General features: G+C 43.0%; 2 protein-coding genes across 3 annotated transcripts; both read right to left on the bottom strand.

The window, feature by feature from the left end:
- Window positions 1–1,681: 1,681 nt before the first annotated feature.
- Window positions 1,682–7,781, bottom strand: LOC116313799 (GTPase IMAP family member 9-like). Its single transcript, XM_039601348.1, has 3 exons — window positions 7,775–7,781; window positions 5,700–6,605; window positions 1,682–1,743 (listed from the first exon to the last, which is right to left on the bottom strand). The coding sequence occupies exons 1-3, from the start codon at window positions 7,779–7,781 to the stop codon at window positions 1,682–1,684; spliced, it is 975 nt and encodes a 324-aa protein (XP_039457282.1).
- A 7,056-nt stretch (window positions 7,782–14,837) lies between these two features.
- Window positions 14,838–23,318, bottom strand: tspan12 (tetraspanin 12). 2 transcript variants are annotated; one of them, XM_039600599.1, is made up of 7 exons: window positions 22,371–23,318; window positions 21,896–21,978; window positions 21,578–21,713; window positions 20,366–20,431; window positions 16,455–16,562; window positions 16,208–16,351; window positions 14,838–16,110 (listed from the first exon to the last, which is right to left on the bottom strand). In XM_039600599.1, the coding sequence occupies exons 1-7, from the start codon at window positions 22,518–22,520 to the stop codon at window positions 15,778–15,780; spliced, it is 1,020 nt and encodes a 339-aa protein (XP_039456533.1). In that variant the 5' UTR covers window positions 22,521–23,318; the 3' UTR covers window positions 14,838–15,777. The 2 variants fall into 2 exon arrangements, with proteins under 2 accessions (XP_039456533.1, XP_031587437.1); XM_031731577.2 differs by having other exon boundaries at window positions 22,406–23,310.
- Window positions 23,319–23,524: the final 206 nt, after the last annotated feature.

The raw sequence follows: 23,524 nt of genomic DNA on the forward strand, positions 1-23,524 counted from the left end.
TGCGTGTGTTTAAGACGCCATTTGTGTTTATTAGAGGGCATAAATAAATAAATAAAGTTTGAGTTGTTACAGGATGTATAGCAATTGACTGAGTTTTGATATATATATATATATATATATATATATATATATATATATATATATATATATATTTGTCATGGCTCTGGGTCCGTTGGACCCAGTATGTTGAGTTTATTATATTATGATTTGTTCTCGTATTCTCTTGTTGTGCTATTAGTGATTATGATGATGATGATTATTACTTCTGGTTTAGGTTTTGTTTTCTCGCTCTCATGTTTAGTTCAGGTTCCATGTGTTTTATTCTGTCTCTCTTTCAGTGTCCTGTCTGCATCCTCGTGTAGTGTTCTCTTGTTTCCTGTTTTATGGTGAAGGTCTGCGTCTCTTGTGAATGTGTTCAGTCTTACCTGCTGTCTCGTCTTGTTAATTACTCCCAGCTGTGTCCACCACCTGTGTGTAATCTCCCTGTGTTTCTCTGTGTGTATTTAAGTCGGGTCTTCTGTCTTTGTAGTTGCGGGTTCGTCTGCGTTATTTGATATGTTATGGTCTGCGTCTCTCCGTCCGTCATTCTGTGTATTTCCCCGTGCCTCCCTGCATCTCTGTTTCTGTTAGTTTTTCCCAGTTTAGGTTTTCTTAGTTTTACGCTCATCCTCGCCATCTCTGTTGGATTTACTTTTGGGTAATAAACTCACTTGCACCAGAGCTGCCGCATCTTGGGTCCTTAATAATTCACACACGGCTTGCCCCGGCAATCCGTGACAGTATTGAGTGCACTGTATATACCGAAGACTAAAATATTACTTTCAATAGTAACTTCTTTTCAGCAATAAATGCTGGGGTGTTTTATTTTTTCCAGTTATGCGTGTGCTGTGAGAATGATTAGAGGTTTCAATTGTTTTTCTTGGACTTGCTCTTTCTGATTATGAAAAGCATGTCTAAAATACTCTTAGGAAAGCGTATTTTGAGTTATATTCCTGAACTCTTGTCGCAGTTCAAGTGTGTGAATGCTGTGAGTAGAAATGCAAAGAATTTAGTATATTTAAAAGGTATTGTGTGTGAGACGATTATGAAATTATTGTGTGAATGACGCTACATTTTAGATCAAGAGTTAGTAGAATTACAGAGGGTTTGTAGAATATAAGTACAAAACTAAAAGAGTTTGATTAGCCTGTAGAAACAGGAAAGAGAGAAACAGAAAATACTGTGCTGCTGTGTGTGTGACAGGAAGGTGTGTGTGTGTGACTGACTGTGTCAGGGGAGCACCCAGAGAAATAGACAGACGAGTTAAATTCTAAGAAGATGAAGCGAATGCATGTTTTAAGAAAAAGTTATAAAATTATATTAATTACATGTTTTAGAAAAGAGAAAGACCGAGAAAAATAAATACATCAACTAACAATTACATTAATGAATTGAAAACACACGTACACAAATTGTTACATGTGAAATTATTGTTGGAAAGTTTAATACACACATGCAATAAAGAAAGCAGTTTACACTCCTTTAATTTCCAGAACCAGTGTGTCCCCTAGACCTGATAACACCCTTGCCCATTTGGCCCCTGTATCAGGCGAGTATGGAAGGCTGGATAGCCCATGACGGGTAAGATCCCATCTCAAAACCCTGGGACAACCTAAGGCAGGCACAGTCACGATTACTTGGCCTAAGTCCCTGTGAGCTCGGACTCACTGGTGGAGACGGGACTTGAAGGGTAAAGCCGCTGGGCTGAGGCGGAGGGGAAATGTCATTAACAATGACCAGTGATGAGCCATAGAGAGAAAACACTCCCTGTCTAAATCAGCTTGAGAATTGTAAAGGAGTCTGAAACACTGCAAAAGAAACATTTACAAAATCACACATACAAACAGAAAATGCACTAACCTTACAGAGATAAGCTCATGAAGATTAATGCATAGATAGTGATTAAAACTTGGCTAAAGTACACAAACATATGCAATTAAATCAGATTGCTAAGTTCATGATTGATATAATGGTGTGAATGGGTTAATAAAATGCACTTAAAACCTGAAGTTGAGATATGACTCAGTATGCAAATTAGCTGAAAAGGAGTGGTGACAAAGACGCTTGCTGTGTGTCTGTGTGGTGGAGGCCTTAAAGAAAGGAAGCAATGTAGACTGTTCAGAGGTGCAGGTTTGGACAAGAAATTTATAATTTAGTGTTGACACATTGTTTGAACGTGTTTATATCTTATGCTGAATCTAAGTATGGTAAAGTGCTTAAAGGGGACATTGTTGTGTGCAAAACGGTGCAGCTTTTGATGAGGTTTTCGGTGTGTTGAACGGGTGACATTTAAGACTGTTTAAGATATTTGAGGTTGTTGTTTTTTATTTAATAGAGGGAGTTTTATTAAACATGGACATGTCTAAGGGGGCCCATTATTTTGTAACAGTGCACTTAGAAAAAACCTGTCAGGTGATTTTGTTTTGTGCTTTGAAGAGCTAATAACCAGCTCTCTTTTTCTCATTTTTGTTCTGAAGCAGGCCTGAAAGAGAGTGAACTAACAGCGCTGACAAAGTTTTTGGGAGAACAATCATAACGTGGGCTTTCCAGATTATAATTGGCTGAGGAGGAGTCTACTGGTGGGGACCTGATTGGTTGTGAGTCTCTGTTTAAAAGGATTGTAGCGAACCAATCCAGTCCAAAAGTATAAAGAACTATTTTCCTAAAAAGGTAAAACAAGTGAATGAGCTCATTTTGCTGAGAGGGGAGTATCTGTTTATTTGCGCGGGAGCCTCCACTATCAGCAATACCTGGTGTGAATGCATGTGAGGGAATGTGTGTGACTGGACCAAGGTGGGGATGAATAAATGTGGACAAACAATTTGCCATGCCAGCAAGAGAAAGAGGATGCTGATTTTGGGTTGCTGATGTTTGCTGTGAGAACGTTTCTGTTGTTTTTTTTTACTGGGGTTAGATTATGGTATTACATTATATTGTTGGGAGAATGCTAAATGCTAAAAGGGAAACATTTGTTGATGTAACTTATGTTGCCATTAACTGAAGAAACACATGATTGATAATTGTTCTGTTTAAGTTTTATTTTTTGTTATAACACAGATTGGATCATAAAGGGGGAGAGTTGAGTATGAAATGTAAAGTACAGGTTTTGTTTCCAGGAAGTTCCAAGGATGCAGGCTCTGGCTGGAGCGAGGAGTTCGAGAGGATGTGACATGATGATTAAATTGGTTTCATTCCTTAAACACAGGTTTTCAGGGCCGGAGCAAAATACCTGAGAGGAGGATTGCTGAGGTGCTTGGACAGATGAGATGACTAACCTTTTGTTGTTTTTCCCTTTAATCTCTTAAGCCCGGGTGACGCATTTTGAGTTTTTTGTTTATATTTGAGACATAAGATGTCTCAAATATAAAGGGGGAATTTAAGGGGTAATTTGAAAAAGGTTTTAGGATCATTTAATGACATTTTGGAGTTTTGGATGATTTAGATATGGTAAACCTGGGGCAGAAATTGTTATTTTCATGTTTAAGTTAAAGGATTAAAATGAACTGAATCCTGTTTAGAAGATAAAAGGCTGGTGTTCATGAGAAGTTGTACACCAAATTTAAAGGGAAATTGCGGGACATTTTTGAATAAAAAGATATGCTTTGGGGAAAACGATTTTAGGAGTAGAAAAGGTTTTATTTCTTTTTGATTTCTAGAATAAGTGGTTATAATGCAGGCTTACACATACAGATATTACATAGATTTATTTTATAGGGCAAAGGTGGAACACATGTTGCTTTGTTTCTGCTTAGCAACTACTGAGGTAGAAGGTGTTAAAGATAAGTATGCAATAAGTGAACAGGAAACGTGTGGGGGTGAGACGGGTGAAACAAAATGTTGTAGATAATGGAAACTTGTCTAACCGGCATTAACAGTAACTTTTGCATGTTATGTATATGCTTGAAGCAAAAAGAGGCGTAAATCCTGATAGAAATTTTGAAGTGTGCTTTCTAGCGGAGATTTAGGCTGACATGGGGATGGTGTATATTTTACCCGGGGTGTGTTTAATAGAACTAAAAGTGTTGCTCACACACATAAAGAGCATTGAGATTAAGTAAATTAAGATCAAGAAAAGTTAATATAAAGGACAGAGCCCAGAACATGATATTGTGAACCAACTTTAAAATAATTAAAGGAACATTAGATGAACACAGTAGATTAGTGAGGTGCAGCAGAGAGAGGCTGTTTGTTTTCTATCCTTTACAGGAGAAGATTTCCACTAGAGAGGGACCCAGGAAAGGAGCAGAGACCACTTAAGCATGAAGTGTTTTCAAGTGGGAGCTGGCGTTTTATTACTGGACCACCTAGATGACATGAGGTTGTTGTCTGATTTGCTGAGTCAGAGGACGGCTAGAGAGGGTCAGAGCGAAGGCAGTGGACCTGGGAATGGTGGTTTCGGCGCCCATGATGCCATTAATGGATCTAGAGGTGACAGAGTGGGTCGAGGAGTGACACAAGAAAACGGTGAGGGAATTGTAGGATTAAAGAAATTATTTTATTGCTACTGTTCATAACCATCATCTTTATCGTTGCATTAATTATCATTTCATCAAAGCATTTATTGAAGCTGTTGGCATTATGTTATAATTTGTATTACAGGGGTTATCATAATCACATATTAACATTTTTATTACAGGTGCAGTTATAACCACTTTAAATCGTTGAGTTAAATCTATAATCTTAAAATCTTATATGCTGAGTATATTGTTACAGTAAAATAGTAGCTGAGCAAAGGCCTGAGTGTATTCAGCAACATGTTGCACTAGAGTTTACTTGACAACAGGTGACAGAAGGAGGACAAGTCCATGGGGACCTCAAAGGCCTGAGATCATCACCATATTTGGAAGAGGATGCCAGAAAGGGGAACTTCTGTGTCTGCATTTATCTCTTAAAATTGATCATTGTCTGTAAAAGAGGCAAATAATGTTCTTAAGATGCAAATTATGTGCTTGTAAACGCAAGAGGGGGCGTTATAATACCCTGATGATATAAAAGCAATCTGAAGTGTATTTTTGGGCGGAGATTTACAACTGATGTTTTGCAGTTTACACCTCCCCACGCTGCGTGTATTCATTAAAATCAATTGTTTTGATCAAGCTCTTCTGGACCATCGTTGTTTTACTCTTGTCCTCAATATCGGACCCTTAACAAGAGGATGTTACCTGTCTAATTTGGCTTCATACATGCATGTTGGTTGTGCAGCTCTCTGTTATGAGCTTATCCAAATTCCTTAATGAACATAGGTGTAAAATGGGTCTGTGATGACCTGACAGGTGTTTTAGTGCCTAAGTCAAACCAGAAACAGTTAACTCAAATACTTAAACAAAATGAAACTGAACTTATCTGTTTTTTTATGTTTATTTGTGTTTTTCAAACCAACAACTGAATAAAAATAAAAATCAATGAAAAGTTAGGTACAGGTATGAATATCTGCGGTGTGGTTATGCTGCTCAAAGACAACCAAGTAGTTTTCAGTGGGTGAACCTGTTAAGTGTCAGTTTTATATCATGAGGCTCAAATACAATGATTAGAGTTTTCTAATGTGTGAATTTAGTTGCCATGACACTGACTGACACTGTTTCCTCCACTAAGATCACAGAGTGGCTTTCATTGAATAAATCACAATATTGCACATTTTGTCCTTCTTTTTTCAGCTTCACATCTGGCACTGTGTTGTTGGGCTTCCCATAGTTTTCGTTGGGCGTCTTCAGCATCTCTTTGATGCTGTTCCTGTATTGTTTTCAACATGTCTTGAAGCTGCCTTTGCCTCTCTGCACTCTCCTCCTCTCTCTCTTTCCGCTCCTTCTCTCTCTCATTCTGGAGTTGTTCAGTGATTTTCTCCATCTCTTTCTCATATTTCTCCTGGATTTCCTTCTCCAGTTCTTCTCTTTCTCTGCGTATTTGCTCCTCTTTCTCTTTCAGGACTCGTTGTTTCTCCTCCTCGATTTTTCTCTCAGCCTCTTGGAACATCTCATTGGTATAGTGGCTTCCTCCATTCTTCTGAACTATACATCTGATCTTCATGAGCAACTCGGTGACCTGAGCTCGGTCCTTCTTCTTGTTATTGAAGACGTGGTACTGGCCATTACATCTGGCCACGAGTTCCTGCAGCTCTAAGTTTTCCCCCAAGAACTCCTCTATAGACCTGTTCTCAAGAAGATCCCCACCAGTAAAGAGAACCATGCTGTATTTGTCTGCTGCCTGGCCAAAGGCTTCTTGAATTTTCTGAACCGTCAGCATTTCCTCTTCAGTGTATCTGCCCAACCTGATGACCACCAGAAAGATGTGAGGTCCAGGAGAAGCATAACCGATGCACTGGGAAAAATCTTTAGCTGCTTTATCCATGCCGAAGGTGGTGTCAAAGAGGCCTGGGGCGTCAATGACTGCAACCTTCTGCCCATCCACCACAGCTTCAGCTTTAGAACAGTGAAAAGTTATCAAGTTCAAACTGAACTTAGATTGAAAGAAGTCTCGTCCCAGAATGGTGTTTCCTGTGGCGCTCTTCCCACTGCCGATCTTCCCCACCATTACAATCCTCAAAACTTCATCATTTCTCCTGATGGGCTCTGTGGACAAAGATCTGCATTTTAGAGAGTTCTATAACTCTGAAGAATTAAACTACATTACGATATAGGTATATTTCTTTTTGATATAACTGTGGCAATGAATGGTAAAAAAATCCCCAAAATATTTACATCGATCCATTCAAATACTTTGTTCTGTATAACCTAGTCTAATAGGTATAAGTGAACAGATTATGCAGTACCCGAACTTATCTAAGACCCAGAAACAAAATCAATCAATCAATCAATAAAATCCAACACTCTACCATATCCACCTGAGAACCAGCCTGTTCATTCATGTCCATAACTTATTTGAGCTACTCTACTAATTCCTGATGTCCTAAATGGAGGACAGTCTGGGTGGCCACTTATATCTCCAACGAGGAAGGAAATCACAAAAAAAAAAAAAAAAAAAAAAAGATTCAATGGGAAGATTCTTTTTTCTATTTGTTGATGTGTGTCAGGAAGAATTATTTTCTTTTTTCATTGATTTCCAAAACTTTGAAGGGCAATTGAATAAAAATAAAATGACATATTCTGGGTTGGTGGTTAGAACAGAATGTTTGATTGATGGAGAGATTGCTTTTAGGATCAAATCTGACACGGAGCTGTCTTTCTCCTGGATAATATTAGCTAATATTGATCAACATTACATTAAATTGAACTATATGCTGTCTCATGCAGAAAAATGCTGTAAGGAAATTCCTGAAGATCATTTGACAACTCAGATGGCCAATTTGAAATTTTACAGAATTTATCAGTTGATATTATAAACTAACCATCACCAGATTCATGCACCATAGCTAACATGCAGCTAGCTAACATGATTTTTCTTACTGCTGTTATTGCTAGAAAAAAAAGAAAGAATAGGAATAACCCAACTTTAACCCTGAATGTTACCAGTCAGCTTCATCCTCTGATGGTGCAAAGTGACTGATAATGAACTTCTACAATATGGCCAAAATGGACCAGTTAATTAGCACACACACCAACATAATGATGACTGCAGTTCACTTACAGTTTCGGGAATTTAATACAACTGGTTGCCTTTGAATAAGATGAGGCACAAGATGCTTTCTACTTTCACTTTATCCTGATCTAATACTAACACCATACATAATTTATATTCACAGTTCAAGTTAAAGCACCAAATGTGGGTAAAATGCCGTTGCCTGCCATGTTTGGGTTGTACTGCGCAGAGTTTCTAATACTGCTGAAGTTCAGAAACTTTCTGCTGCTTTGCTTTGTGCAGTTTCATATACAGTGGCTTGCAAAAGTATTTGGCCCCCTTGAACTTTCCCACATTTTGTCACATTACAGCCACAAACATGAATCAATGTTATTGGAATTCCACATGAAAGACCAATACAAAGTGGTGTACATGTGAGAAGTGGAATGAAAATCATACATGATTTCAAACAGTTTTTACAAATAAATAACTGCAAAGTGGGGTGTGCGTAATTATTCAGCCCCCTGAGTCAATACTTTGTAGAACCACCTTTTGCTGCAATTACAGCTGCCAGTCTTTTAGGGTATGTCTCTACCAGCTTTGCACATCTAGAGACTGAAATCCTTGCCCATTCTTCTTTGCAAAACAGCTCCACAACTGCCCTGTGACAGCCTCAGACGTTGTCTAAGAGAATATTGGGAGCAACAACACCATGAAGTCCAAAGAACACACCAGACAGGTCAGGGATAAAGTTATTGAGAAATTTAAAGCAGGCTTAGGCTACAAAAAGATTTCCCAAGCCTTGAACATCCCACAGAGCACTGTTCAAACGATCATTCAGAAATGGAAGGAGTATGGCACAACTGTAAACCTACCAAGACAAGGCCGTCCACCTAAACTCACAGGCCGAACAAGGAGAGCACTGATCAGAAATGCAACCAAGAGGCCCATGGTGACTCTGGACGAGCTGCAGAGACCTACAGCTCAGGTGGGGGAATCTGTCCACAGGACAACTATTAGTGGTGCACTGCACAAAGTTGGCCTTTATGGAAGAGTGGCAAGAAGAAAGCCATTGTTAACGGAAAACCATAAGAAGTCCCGTTTGCAGTTTGCCACAAGCCATGTGGGGGACACAGCAAACATGTGGAAGACGGTGCTCTGGTCAGATGAGACCAAAATGGAACTTTTTGGCCAAAATGCAAAACGCTCTGTGTGGCGGAAAACTAACACTGCACATCACTGTGAACACACCATCCCCACTGTCAAATATGGTGGTGGCAGCATCATGCTCTGGGGGTGCTTCTCTTCAGCAGGGACAGGGAAGCTGGTCAGAGTTGATGGGAAGATGGATGGAGCCAAATACAGGGCAATCTTGGAAGAAAACCTCTTGGAGTCTGCAAAAGACTTGAGACTGGGGCGGAGGTTCACCTTCCAGCAGGACAACGACCCTAAACATAAAGCCAGGGCAACAAGGGAATGGTTTAAAACAAAACATATCCATGTGTTAGAATGGCCCAGTCAAAGTCCAGATCTAAATCCAATCGAGAATCTGTGGCAAGATCTGAAAACTGCTGTTCACAAACGCTGTCCATCTAATCTGACTGAGCTGGAGCTGTTTTGCAAAGAAGAATGGGCAAGGATTTCAGTCTCTAGATGTGCAAAGCTGGTAGAGACATACCCTAAAAGACTGGCAGCTGTAATTGCAGCAAAAGGTGGTTCTACAAAGTATTGACTCAGAGGGCTGAATAATTATGCACACCCCACTTTGCAGTTATTTATTTGTAAAAAATGTTTGGAATCATGTATGATTTTCGTTCCTCTTCTCACGTGTACACCACTTTGTATTGGTCTTTCACCTGGAATTCCAATAAAAATTGATTCGTGTTTGTGGCTGTAATGTGACAAAATGTGGGAAAGTTCAAGGGGGCCAAATACTTTTGCAAGCCACTGTATAGTTTCAGTACTGAACCACACCCCCCCATGCCGTTAGATTGGTTAGACCAGTTTTAATCGCTATGAATGAAAGCAAACTCAGTTCTAAACAAGAGCTAGCATGTTTTTCATTCGTAGGCTATTATATTTGATAAGGAAAGGTTTTTCTAGACTTCGGGTAACTGAAGCGAGAAAACAGAATCCCAGGTGAATCCTCAGCGGGGCCTTGTTTGTTTACCATATCGGCTATAGGAGACGTGCAGAGAGAGAGTCCCAGGTGCATACTTAGCAGTGCCAAGTTGAATTAACCCTAAGTTCACCGTTGGCCATAACACAATCAAAGGTTACTTATTAATCCTGATTACTAGATTTTCAAACAGTATTGGTCCACATGTGCTCATACAACAAGTGGCACAAACTTTATTAATATAATTGTAGATAATATTTGACTTAAATATATGGCTCTTGTGATTTGAACATGTATGTTAAATGCTTAACATGTGATTCCAATATATAAAACACTCCAGTATAAATGTGCATATATGAGTATATATGATTACATAGTAAATATGTGAAGTAACCCTAAACCTGGATATTCTTATCACTCATGTGAATGAGTTTTGTGTGTGTGAATTAACCTGGCCTTGTGTTTCACACACAGGACTTATCCTTGGCTCCCTCCCTTCAGTTTCACACACCTGGAGGTGATGAGCTCACCTGTTGTTTGTTTTTAGTCTTTGCTTGGTTGTTTAACTAATCACAGTTCCTCTGTACAGGAATGCTCTCTCTTTCTGTCAGTACTCTTGCTGCAGTATTTTGGATTAACTTGAACATCCTGATAATTAACCAGTTACAGTAGTCCAGGCTAGAAGTGATAAATGCTTGCTGGAGAGAACCCACAGAGACTTAGGGAGAACAGGACAACTCCACACAAAAACCAACCGGGCGTTGGATTCAAACCAGGACCTTCTTACTGTGAAGGGACAGTGCTTGCCGCTGCACCACCACGCCACCCAGAGTCAGAACCAAAGCATTCAAACTAGTTTATAAAGTGCGTCCGCATGAGAAATGCTCCAACATTAGTGTGTGTGGTATAAAATAACATGTTTGATAGTGAAACACACTCAAACTAAACTTTGTAGCTCTGTGTGGACGATTCACTAAAGAACACGAATCGCAGACGGTTCTGTCTGCTCTTTTCTCTCTGTGTTATATCAGCACATATATCACACTGCTGCTGACCTCACAGCTGGGCTGACCTCTGGCTCTCTGCTCTCTCAGATATGGCGACATGGTAGCAAAGACCATAATGGGGAAGATCTTCAGCTCCATCTGCTCTCTAAGTGGCATGCTGGTCATTGCCCTGCCGGTCCCTGTCAAATTTAGCCGAATCTACCACCAGAACCAGTGAGAAGAAACAACCGCAAAAGGTGAGCACTTTATCCATCCATATCATCCATCCACAGACAAACTGTCTTCAGAGTGTAGCTGGAGGACAGCAGTGACCTGGGTTTTAAATGCAGGACTTCAGTGTTTTTATGAAGAACTTTTTGTTTCTAAAGAGTTTAAAACTTTGTAAAATTAATAGAATGTGAAGAAATGGGTGCGGGCAGCACTCATGTAATCCCACACTTAACCCCAAGACTGTGCTGTGACTCTGGAAGCATCCAGCTTGCCCTGAGGCATGCTAACATTATTCAGAATAGTGTCAGATGAACGTCTGTACGTCTGAACGTGATGTTCCTGGAATACATACCTGATTAATTTTAGCAGCTGAAAGCGCTCAGACTGCAGCTTTAAAAACTAACACAGAAACTTTAGAAGTCTGCAGTCATTTCAGATCAACAGACCAGAATGTAATGCTGGTCATTACCAGGAACTTTTCTGGTAAGACGCTGCCACCGTGTGGTGAAGGTGTTCATTGCATATTTGCAGAGGTGTTTACAGAGAGCAGCTGTGGATGTGGGTGTGTTTACAGCTGTGAGTGTTCAGAGAGAAATCCAAAGTATCTCTGAGAGGAAGCAGGGCACTTCTGAAGTAAGAGGGCCGGCTGCTGCAGAAGGACACTCACACATCAGTGTGATGACAGCAGTTTGTCCTAATTTAGAAATCTGAGTTTGTGCACAACCCACAGGAGAAAAGAGAGGAAGACACAGAGAGCAGGAAGCCATCCAGGCTTTACTTCCTCCCAGCATCAACAAATGAGTTTTCTGGTTGTGCTGGAGACCTTTGTTTATCCCGCTGGGAGTCAGACAGAAACATCATGTTGGAAAGTTACCGAGAAGCAATGAATCATGTTTCTGCCTGCAGCCTGAACCCTGCAGAAGATCTCTGAAGAATAAATATTATCAGGTTCATACAACACATTATCTACTGAGCAAAGCTTTTATGTTCTCTCATGCACATCATCAGTCACTCAGCTTCTGTCTGCAGAAACCATCACCATCACATACATGAACTTATTATCTGTGCAAATTAGAGTTGATGCTTCAAACTGAACCTAAAGAAACTGTAAAATTATTTGCAAATCTCCACCTCAAATTTTATTCACACCAGAACACAGAAAACATATTTAAACATTAAATAAATGTTTAAACTGAAAAAGGTGGATACTGATAAAATGCTGGAGGAACATTGCGTAACTAATCAGGTTAGTTGGCAGCAGGTCTATAACATGACTCGCTCTAAAGGGCATCTTGGAGAGGCAGAGATTCACCCATGTACGAAAAAATCTATGGAACATTTTCAGAATAATGTTTCTCACTGTGAACATCCTCTACAACAGTACATGACAACATCACAAGATTCAGATCATCTGGAGAAATCTCCTTGTGCAACTCAGTGCACCGTGCCTTCCACACATGCAGGTTAAAGCACCATCATGGCTCCATCGTCAGTGCCTATGAGGCTGGCAGCTGGCACATCTGGAAAGGCTCCATCAGACCGGAACAGGTGCTCTCCTCAGCTGACAAACCATCACAGACTGATGTTAGAGAGGAAACATGGACCCGTCCTACTTCACAGATGTGTCGCTGCCATGAGATTCAACACAAGCTAATATTTTAATTAAAATGGTTCCTTTTCTCAGTTTAAACATGTAATGTTTCTGTGTTGTGAATAAAATGAGTTCATGAGGTTTGAAAACCATCACATTCTGTTTGTATTTATGATTTAGACAGAAATACAAACAGACAGCATCCCAGCTGTTTGGAACTGGGGTCGAATAAATACATAAATGAAGCACGAACACTAACAGTGTGAGCGCTGCATACAGACTGTATGTAAACACATGGCTCCAGAGATCATGTGACACTGTACTCCCATGCAGAGTCAGAGAGCAGGAATCCAGAATATGTCCAGCTGTGGGAGGTCTGGGAACGACTCCCAAACATGGACAGCTGGGAAAGGTCATTTCTGTGACATCCTGTTTCTGCCATATCAGTAACATCAGTGCTGGAAGTGTAACTATCCGATCCTGCCAACCAGAACTTAAACAACATAAAAACCAAATTCCTCACACTGTGTTAGACTTCAGGGGCTGGTTTTTCTGAGTCCCAGTGTTTCCACTGCTGCTGTTCTACATCTGAAGCTGAGCTGAGTTACTGCGTCACACCTGAATTGTATTTGAATAATAAATGATGTGCTGCTAGAGTTCCATTCTTATTATGGAACATCTTTTAAAAAATAACCATAATTTAGTGTTATTCAAAGTAACCATGACTATACAAGGCAGATGAGTGCAGGTTAAACAGGTGGGTGTGTGATGGACGGGTACAGAGCAGGTGATGGTTGGATTCAGCACCACATCACTTTTATACCAGCTTCAGACTGTCTGCAGCTGCAAACCAGCCACCACTGGAACAACTGCTCCTCTATGAGCATCAGCTGCTCCACCACAGCAGATCCTGTTCCCCCTGGAACTCACAGTCAGTGGTTACTGTGATGGCCAGCAGCAACTGGAGGCTTCCTGAGGTTCAGACCAACCAGTTGTTTATTCAGTAATATTGAAAATCACAAATCTCTTACGCACAGGTGGCACATGGCCCCGTATTAAACTAAACCTAGAATCTAAAATGAGAGCAGATATAACTGTCCATCCCGTGGTGCCCCTGGAACCTTTAAAAAGGTACTCAGGATGCTGGGAGACTCTTTTGGCCTGAACACCTAGAGGAGATCTACACTGAGGAGTAAACACAGGAAACGATAAAAGATGACGGACGTCTCTGTGAGCGTGTTCTTTTATACAAACACTGAGTGATGCGTGTGTGCACGTGTACGGTTTAAAACAGGACCTGACGCATTTCTCAGTCTTCACACTGCACTGCTGACAATACTACCTGCCCCTCAGAGCGACCCCTGCGTGGGGTCGGAGGGACCCCTGCGTGGGGTCGGGATGCTTCTGCTGTCATATGTCCGTAAATGCGCTGACTCAAGCTCCAGATATGAAGAGCTCCATGGTCATGGCCATCATGTCAGTGTGGTCACATGACCAAGTGTAAGAGGAACAGCTCTCCAGATGTGCCTTTCACACTTGGTCATGTGACCGCACTGACACAAATGCTAGCCTATCCACAGCCTCACAGCAGGTTGTGAAACACACTGAATATAACCCACAGATTATTTCTCAGGGCCACAGGACAGACAGAATGATTTATGAGCCGGGCTTGTCTGTTTTTGAAGGGACAGGCTTGGGTTCAGGTGCGTAGGTTTGTGAGTAAATAGCTCAAACAAAGATGAAGTTCAGTTTGTCACACGCTGAATCACACGACTCATCAAACACAAGGAAACACGAGTTTGACGTGGTTTTGATGTGAGAGCGGTGTATGATCAGAGACAGTCTCAGAGGCCTGTGCGATACGTGAAATGCTGTGAAACTACACAATGATCAGATGAGTGTACGATAAGCCGTGTGATATAAAAATAGACGTGGCGAGTAAAGCGAGCCGGTCTGCCCTCACAGACGCTGGCAGCCTGAATGAAACAGCGCTGGACAGTTGAGGCCGGAGCGGCGAGAGTCAGCGACCTATTAATAAAGCGTACAGTGGTAGTAGAGGTAGGATTTCATGCTCGCTGGATGTGCAGAGCTTTTCACTGCAAGCAGCTGACACCCTGTATCCATGTTACCGTCTCCGCTTTCTCCCAGCAGCTGCAGGAATGTCACAGGTTTCACTCCAAATCCAGAAGCTCCTCCCACATCGCCCCATCTCAATAATCTGAAATATCATCACAGCAAACAGTTTGTGAGAGTTGGGTCATCCACAGATGCCCTCACCTGAGTATCAGAACAAAGCTGTGAGGTTATTTTAGTCCCAGCTGTTACAGTAAGGAGCCATTAAAGTGCAGAGGAGAAGCCGTCCGTCTCAAACAGCTTTAATACTTTGTTTTATTCCAGTGAAAACGCTGCAATAACAAACAATAAATATCCAACACCATGCACAGACTCTCACACTTCCTGTGGGTGTACAGTCTCTCAGAGAGCTCCATAAATAATCCAATTCAAAAGTCATCTAATGTTCCAGTGGCTCCTGACACAGCTGTCAGGAAAACATCTGGAGTCCGTCTCCAAGCGGCTGTGTCCATATGTTTGGTCTCATTAGAGGCGGGGAGTCCAAACAGGAGGAAGTCTGTTCTCTAACATGTTCTCTGACTTCATCATCCCCAAGAACAAAATCAGCTCCTTTAGAGTTCACGATGTCTGACAGGAACAGCCTCCTCTCTTCCTCACCTGTCTCACTTGTCTCCTCCAGACCTGCAGTAAGCCCCCATTCAGTCCATTCTCAGTTTACAGTCTGTTCTTCAGACGACTCACAGTCCACCAAGAGAAGCACGAACAGAGCAGCAGCTACACCCAATACCATCACCTGTCAGACTGTCAGAGTGGGAACGCCTTCACTCTGACCAACAGGAAGCTGAGAGGGTGCACACATCTACATCTGATATCAACAATAATCCAGTGGTGCGGTTGAGAGGATGTGATAGAGCAAGACTGTAAAAATAAAAGATTATTTTCCTGGTTTCCTTTAGAAAAAGCACATGACCTTCCTTATTTAAACAGTAAGTCCAGAGTTTACCTTCAGGAATTCTTAAATTTTAACATAAAACTGATGATGCGTAGCTGGTGTGTTCCCCTCGATCAGCAACAGGCACGCGCTAACACGCTTTTTGTTCTGTGATGATCGGAGCTGCAGTAACGCCAGGAGGTCATCGGGGGTGTGGCTTTGCTCTGAAGCTGCCGGTGCTCGTGTTCTCACTGAGTAAAGGTTGTCTGGTGTTGGACAAGCCGGACGAAGCTTTTCAGGCGGCGGCGTGAAGTCGTTCCATCTCAAACTGATGTTTCGGTGTGGTGGCAGCCATGTTGGTGCAGCCTTTATTTGAGCGGCTGCAGCCTGGCTTTAAAGCGTCTGCTGAGGCTGCCTGTGCTGCTGTGTCAGGGTCGGGGTCATCCGGTGGCGGCAGTGTGGGCGGGTCCGGCTCTGGAGCCTTCCGTCCATAATAAAGTGCCCAGAGGAGTGTGAGAGTGAGCGCCATGGCGATGATCTGAGCCACGCCAATGGACACACCCAGGAAACGCAACACCTGCAGCTGCTTCGTCCCACGGATGAAGCTGTAGATCTTTGGACCGCAGCCCTAAAACAAACACACACACACACACACATGTAAGAGGAGGAGGATTGAAGAGCAGCTGGGTCATCAGAGGGTGTGTCCTCTAGCAGCTATGGCTCACCTCTTGGTGTAGGTCGCTGAGGTCGTGGTAGTGGGCATGGCGAGCGCAGCCTGGATACTGATTCGAGCAGCAGGAGTCAGGTGGCCACTCCATCTCAGTCATCTCCAGCCAATCAGTGAAGTAGATGACACCGCAGCATTTAAACTGAGGCCAGGTGAAGAAACATCTGTCAGTACACAGGCAACATGACTGCACCGTGTGTGTGTGTGTGTGTGTGTGTGTGTGTGTGTGTGTGTGTGTGTGTTACCTCCGTCTGAAAGCTGTTCCAGGTGTGTGTGAGCCACTGGTAACGCTGCAGGCCGTAGTTTGGCATCCGAGACTTCAGGCTGATCATGTCAGAGCGCTGCACTGAGGGCTACACACACACACACACACACACACACACACACACACACACACACACACACGCCATGTCCATTACAGTGAAACAAAAGTAAAAAGATCTTAAATCGGTGATGCTCGCTGCTGAAACATTGCAGCTTGTTCTTGATGGAGAAACATGAGTCACACAGCCGTGGCTCCTGATTGGTCACAAACAGGAAACTGAAGTTTAGGTTTCTGAGGGTCATGATGAAGGAAACACAGCTGCAGTGTATTCTCAACTGTGTTAGACACGTTGGTGTGTGTGAGCTGGGGTCACTTTAACGTGCGCTCACTTCAAGCATGAAGAGAAGTTGCAGCAGCGGCGTGTGGACGCCATCACGCTCCTTTCATAACATGTGAACATACGTCAGCTGATCACTCTGGGTTTGGACCCAGGCTTTGTGGTGGTCTTTGAAACAATTCAATTCAATTTTATTTATATAGCGCCAAATCACAACAAAAGTCGCCTCAAGGCGCTTTATATTGTACAGTAGATAGCACAATAATAAATACAGAGAAAAACCCAACAATCATATGACCCCTATGAGCAAGCACTTTGGCGACAGTGGGAAGGAAAAACTCCCTTTAACAGGAAGAAACCTCCAGCAGAACCAGGCTCAGGAGGCGGCCATCTGCTGCGACCGGTTGGGGTGAAAGAAGAAAAACAGGATAAAGACATGCTGTGGAAGAGAGACAGAGATTAATAACAGATATGATTCGATGCAGAGAGGTCTATTAACACATAGTGAGTGAGAAAGGTGACTGGAAGGGAAAAACTCAATGCATCATGGGAATCCCCGGCAGCCTACGTCTATTGCAGCATAACTAAGGGAGGATTCAGGGTCACCTGGTCCAGCCCTAACTATATGCTTTAGCAAAAGGAAAGTTTTAAGCCTAATCTTGAAAGTAGAGATAGTGTCTGTCTCCGAATCCAAACTGGAAGCTGGTTCCACAGAAGAGGGGCCTGAAAACTGAAGGCTTTGCCTCCCATTCTACTTTTAAATACTCTAGGAACAACAAGTAGGCCTGCAGAGCGAGAGCGAAGTGCTCTAATGGGGTGATATGGTACTACAAGGTCATTAAGATAAGATGGGGCCTGATTATTTAAGACCTTGTATGTGAGGAGCAGGATTTTGAATTCAATTCTGGATTTAACAGGAAGCCAATGAAGGGAAGCCAAAACAGGAGAAATATGCTCTCTCTTTCTAGTCCCTGTCAGTACCCTTGCTGCAGCATTTTGGATCAGCTGAAGGCTTTTCAGTGAGTTTTTAGGACATCCTGATAATAAAGAATTACAGTAGTCCAGCCTGGAAGTAATAAATGCATGAACTAGTTTTTCAGCATCACTCTGAGACAGGATATTTCTAACAGTATTTAATGTTCTGTTGGTTGTCAGTTGGATCAGTGTGGTTCACCGCTGTGCTGAGCAAGCTAGAGTTTGGTTGTTGTCAGTGTTGGGGTGCAACGGAATACCTGTACTGGCGTTACATATTTAAAATACAAAATATGAGTAACTGTATGCCACTACAGTTACTGTTTATATAGGTAATAATTAGAATACAGTTACTTTGTTTCATATGTTAGGCTATCCCCTCTTTATCCACTCTCTAATTTTGGTCATTAAACGCATTGCCAGAAACCCAAACAAAACACGCAATAAGAGGCTCTAATGTAAGCGTCCTGTTAATGTTGGTGGCGTCAGTTACACAATGGACCCACAGCAAGCACAACAGAGCCAGCAGTGCATGGGCAGGAATGCATTTCTTACTTTGAAATTCCACCACCACCTTACATTTATAGAAGAAAGGGACGGGCGAAATCTGACCGTGCAATGCAAACTCTATTTGCCAGCAGCCAAGCTACTCTCAGTGTCAAAATACTCCACCTCCAACCTAAAGAAACATCCGGAAGTAAGTTCTTTTTTAAAAACTAACCTACTGTAACTACCTTGTTTTAGACGTGGTAGCTACCTGGGTTATGTGCCACTTCAGTATCTTCGATGCACTGTTGCTGTGTGATTTATTACAAGTACTGAAGGCTGCATTACAACCTGCTAGCTGCAAATAATCATGTGCAGTTCTGAAAGCAGACAGAAAGAAAACATATTACTCATACAGAAATAGTTTTCTACACGAGATCGATGCAAAAAGTGCAGCCTTACCTAATGTCCACCCTACTGTTACTCATTTTATACTAAGATTTAAAAATCTAGTTGGTATTGCTTTCAGAACTGCACATGATTATTTGCAGCTAGCAGGTTGTTAATGCTATCCATCAAGTCTAACAGTCTGCAGTCTATGAACTAACCTCAGTTAGCTCAGTGGCGAGTAGCCTTCATTTAATAGTAATAAATTAATAAAAAAGCAACAGTACATTCATGTAGTTGTAAAAAGCATGACAATATATCAAGTAATCCAAAGTATTCAGAATACATTACTCACATTGAGTAACTTAACAAAATACGTTATAAACTACATTTTGGGCCATGCATTCTGTAATTTGTAGTGGAATACATTTTAATTGTAACCTTCCCAACACTGGTTGTTGTGTAGTTTATTCCAATGTGTACCCCGTTGTCTGAGCTATTTCACTTTTGTACGTGTGTGTCTGTCGCCTGTTTACTCGTTTTATCTTTGGTAGTCTGTTGTCAGCTGTGCTTTGTATTTACTTCCCCTGCCTCGTCCTGTGATTACTGCCAGCTGTTCCTTCTGCTGGCCTCATTACCTCCGGTATTTATCATCTCAGTCTACTCGTGTCCTTTGTCCAGTTCTTCTGCACTGCCGTGTTTTGGCTTTTGTTTCGTTCTGATTTTACCTTCCTCCTCCTCTGTACTGCAAGAATTCCAGCCACTTTCCACACAACAAACCCAAAACACACTACAGTGAGCCTGAGGCCTCACACACTCAGAACTTCAGGTTTTTACTGCAACCCCCCAAACAGGGACCAACCTGAGGTCCATGTGTGAGTGTCTGCTCGACTGATAAAGAAAAATAAAAACTTCACTACGATACCCACAACCCCCTGCAGGCAGCTGATCCAGAGATAAACGATGAGCCTGAGGTCAGAGTTCAAAGGCTGGCTCAAACTGCTGTGCTTCAAAGACAGCATTCAAAATGAAACTTTATAAACAACAAACTAAAGAACATATTCTGTCACCCCTAAAATCTGATTGAGCCAATCAGATTTTTTCTTTAGTTTGTTGTTTATAAAGTTTGAAGATCACCTGAAACTTTGAGAACTTTGAGAAATCAGCAGGAAAAGCTCAGGCTGTAAGAAACGAGTCAGGAAGCGCTGCTCAAGGCTCTCTGAGCTCTCCCAGAGGAGCAAGCCTCCAATATTTATTTTGTTATCGTTAGCGTGAGTCTGACACTCACTGACCTACGAACTACTGCAGGTAATGTACCCTGCAGTACTGGAGTAGATGTATTAAAGTACTTTGCAGGTGGGTGTGAGGTGACGGGTGTGTCGTGACAGCGCTGAAAGAGGAGCCGGATAAGTCTGAGATTCCTGATTATTATTAGAGACAAGCCGGGAGTCCAGCCGGTGCATGAGGCGAGAAATGATCCGTTTAGGACAGAAACACTTGCATGTGTGCGACACCACCGTAACTCCGTACTGACAAACTTGTTGCCATGACGATCAGTCAGTGAGAAAAAGCTGCAGAATTTCACATGAACAGAGGCTCAGTTATGAAACATGATTATAATTTTACCTGCTCTGATGGTTTGTTGGTTAAACACATTCACGTCTGACTACATGACACATTCAGGGACTCAAAGCTTTCAATGTTCTCACCTCCTCGTAGGTCCACACAGCACTGGCCAGCTCCACACAGAAGATCACCAACAGACTGCCGAAGTACTGAAACACAGGCGGAGACGAGTTTAGTCTGATAATCAACCTAAAACCTTTCTGTCAGAAAGCCGTGAAGCCGACGTCGTCCCCTCCCTCAGTGACAGCCCCGAGGCGTCTGCAGCTCTAAACTCTGAGCAGCACAGTAATGTGTGATGTCTGAAGCTGGTTTTATCTCCTTGTCCACCTGAATAACCTACTCACTCACAAACATGAGTGACATCTACTGTTATGTAATCTCACAACTAACTGAGGTGTGTGTGTTGGAACTGGCTGAGCGGGTTCCCATCATGCCCTGGGGCAGTCCCTGTAGCAGACTGAAGCTCCTCTCAGCAGCTCATCTTTCGGAGACAATCTTATCACCTGTTGGGAACAATGGGGCACCCAACACCTGGCCCTGCCCAATCAGAGCACAGCAAACAGGTGGTGTAGTTCAAACACACAGTTGGGTGGACAGTGTGACCTCTGTGGGCTCTACCTGAGAGTCCAGAGTGGGCTGTGTGTGACATCATACACCTGCACACCTGCTGACAGTGGTGGACTCTGGACTGAGCTCAATCCTCCCATATGCAGGTGTGTGAGGCGGGTGGAGCGTGTGGAGGTAGTTTAGCAGCTGTTTAGCAGCTGGTGAGCAGATGATGCTCTGATAGGCTGCAGCAGAACCAGTTGATAAGAGCTCAGTCTACCTGAGGAGTGTGTCATTATGATGAAGCTTAGGTGAGTCTGCCTCAGTGCTCATAGGGCTTCAGGTTCAGAGACATCAGCTCCAGGTTTCTGATGTTCCCACTTCACTGTGTACGCAAAATGTCAACCCCATCACAGGAAGGCGGGAGCCGCGGGCGCTTGTGTCATGACATCAGTCTCAGTGTAGACCTGTCACAGCTAACACACTGATCAACAGTCATGCAAACATACAGGTAACACACTGACCAACAGTCAGAGCAGCTAACAATGTTTCCTCTGCTGGCTGATTCACAACAGAGACTTCATCTGTGCTTTTCCCAATGTGTCAGACCACTCAGAGACTGTTTCCTGCTCAATGTCAGCTGAATCCAGGACGTGGACTTCCTGCTTCTGATTGTAAAATCTGAGATAAATGTCGTCTTTGGTTAAAGTAAAGATCCTGTCTGAAGTGTCTGATGTGAGCATTCGTACCCAGGAGAGCAGCAGCAGGTCACACCTGAGCGTGCCGCAGTACCCCACCATTGCCACGATGATGAGAAAGCAGCACACGGCAACAATGACGGGGTGAACAGCTGGAGAGTACGTGAGGACGGCAGCTTCCTCCAACCTGCATATACACACACACACATGAATTAGCCTCCATGCTCTGAGCTTCACAAAAGCAGCTGTTTAGTTCACATCTGGATCATCTATCAGAGACAAGGTGTGTCAGATAAAGCTGATTAAAACTTTCAGGTGCTGTCACCTGGTTGGCTCTCATACCTGAGCTGCAAGCCCGGCCAGACTCACCTGGTGTGGGCCGTCAGGGTGAGAACGGTGTTGAGAGAGTCACGGATCCACGCCGCCACTCCCAGCACACATGCTGACATCAGCTGGACACACAGAAATAAACACATGGATATGTTTCTGCTGCCTATAATAACATCTGAGAATGTGAAGCAGGCAGCGAGGAACACCCGGCCTGCTTCACCCCAGCACTGCCTGTCCCTGTACACAGAACTACCACTAAACACAGTACTCTCTACACAGAATTACCACTAAACACAGTACTATGTACACAGAATTACCACTAAACACAGCACTCTGTACACAGAACTACCACTAAACACAGTACTCCAGACAAAGAACTACTACTAGACACACAGTACTTTATGCACAGAACTGCCACTAAACACAGTACCTACAGTTACTACAGTAAAATACTGCATTGTTTGACTGCTTTAGTATAATGACTCTAACACACTGATCATTAAAGGGCAATTACACTCTTGTAGTCGTGCGCGTGCCCGCTCCTCTCACCCAGAACAGCAGGTTGAGCGCGTACAGCAGGCAGCGCAGACACCTCACTGCGTCCTCGCGAGCCATCCCGACCGGAGCTCCTCCGCGTGCCGCTCATCTGAGCCCGGGGCACCATGGCAACATGCTCGCTGCACTCACACAGCACGGAGCGCTCAGGAACTGCGCGTGCTCCGTGCGTGAAACCCGCATTCCGTCCCCGCGCGCCCTGGCCCGCTCGGTGACCAGCAGCAGGTGGTCCTCACTGCGCACGCTCCGAACCGGTCACCGCTGTCCGCACACCTCCGCACAGATCCAGACTGTCACAAAATACACGGACACACACACACACACACACACACAGAGCTCCGGCAGTCTGCTGCGTAACAATCCGAACCGTCCGCTCCTCTGCTCCTCCTGCTGCTCCTTCTTCACTAATTAAAGCAGCAGCAGCTCCGCCTCCTCCCTCACAGCGTCCGGGGGGAGGACAGAGGAATGTGTCCGCCTCCAGCCGCACAGCCGTGGGGTCAGCAGGCCGAGATTGAGAGGATGAAGCTGCAGGAAACACACACAGCGCTTGGAGTGTTTGTCCACATAGTTCTGGTCATAAACTCTTTGCAGCAGCACTTTTTGTCCCGAAATTATGTGGACACTTATTTTAGGCTACCTTGTAATTATTTTCCACATACTTTCTGACTATTTGCACATATATTATTATGTTACACACGGGACTGCCGGACACTGAACATAAACACGTAGAAAGAAAAATGTATGACAAAAGTATGTGGACATAAACTTCCACGGAAATACAGTAAGACATGTCGTTTGTGTCTACATAATTTTGGCCATTTAGGCTGCCTGTTTGTTTTTCTGCTCACACTTGTGATCAAAATTATGTGAACGCATGTGATTGGCTATCTAAATGGTAAATGGATGGTTCTTATAACACTAATCTAAAACAATATATATACCCAAAAGTATAGACTAACATGTACACTCATTTTAAAGTTATTAAAATCAATGATAAGAACTTATAATTAATATATGATCATTAAAATAGAATCACTGCTCGGTTCAGTCACATGAAGTGGGATATGTTTAATTAACAGCCGAACATGTGTGAAAACACAAGCGTATGTGGAC

The sequence above is a fragment of the Oreochromis aureus genome, linkage group 17 (assembly GCF_013358895.1).
Source record: "Oreochromis aureus strain Israel breed Guangdong linkage group 17, ZZ_aureus, whole genome shotgun sequence".
NCBI lineage: Eukaryota > Metazoa > Chordata > Actinopteri > Cichliformes > Cichlidae > Oreochromis > Oreochromis aureus.

Bases quoted from the DNA above. Each gene is read 5' to 3' on its own strand.
- LOC116313799 (XM_039601348.1), bottom strand. The intron at 1,744-5,699 runs GTGAAGCTGAAA...CCTCCGCCTCAG, and splicing joins CCAACAACACAGTGCCAGAT to CCCAGCGGCTTTACCCTTCA.
- tspan12 (XM_039600599.1), bottom strand. From the start codon at position 22,520: ATGGTGCCCCGGGCTCAGATGAGCGGCACGCGGAGGAGCTCCGGTCGG. The intron at 21,714-21,895 runs GTGAGTCTGGCC...GTGTATATGCAG, and splicing joins ACCCTGACGGCCCACACCAG to GTTGGAGGAAGCTGCCGTCC. The intron at 16,352-16,454 runs GTAACACACACA...ACCTGGCCTCAG, and splicing joins GGAACAGCTTTCAGACGGAG to TTTAAATGCTGCGGTGTCAT.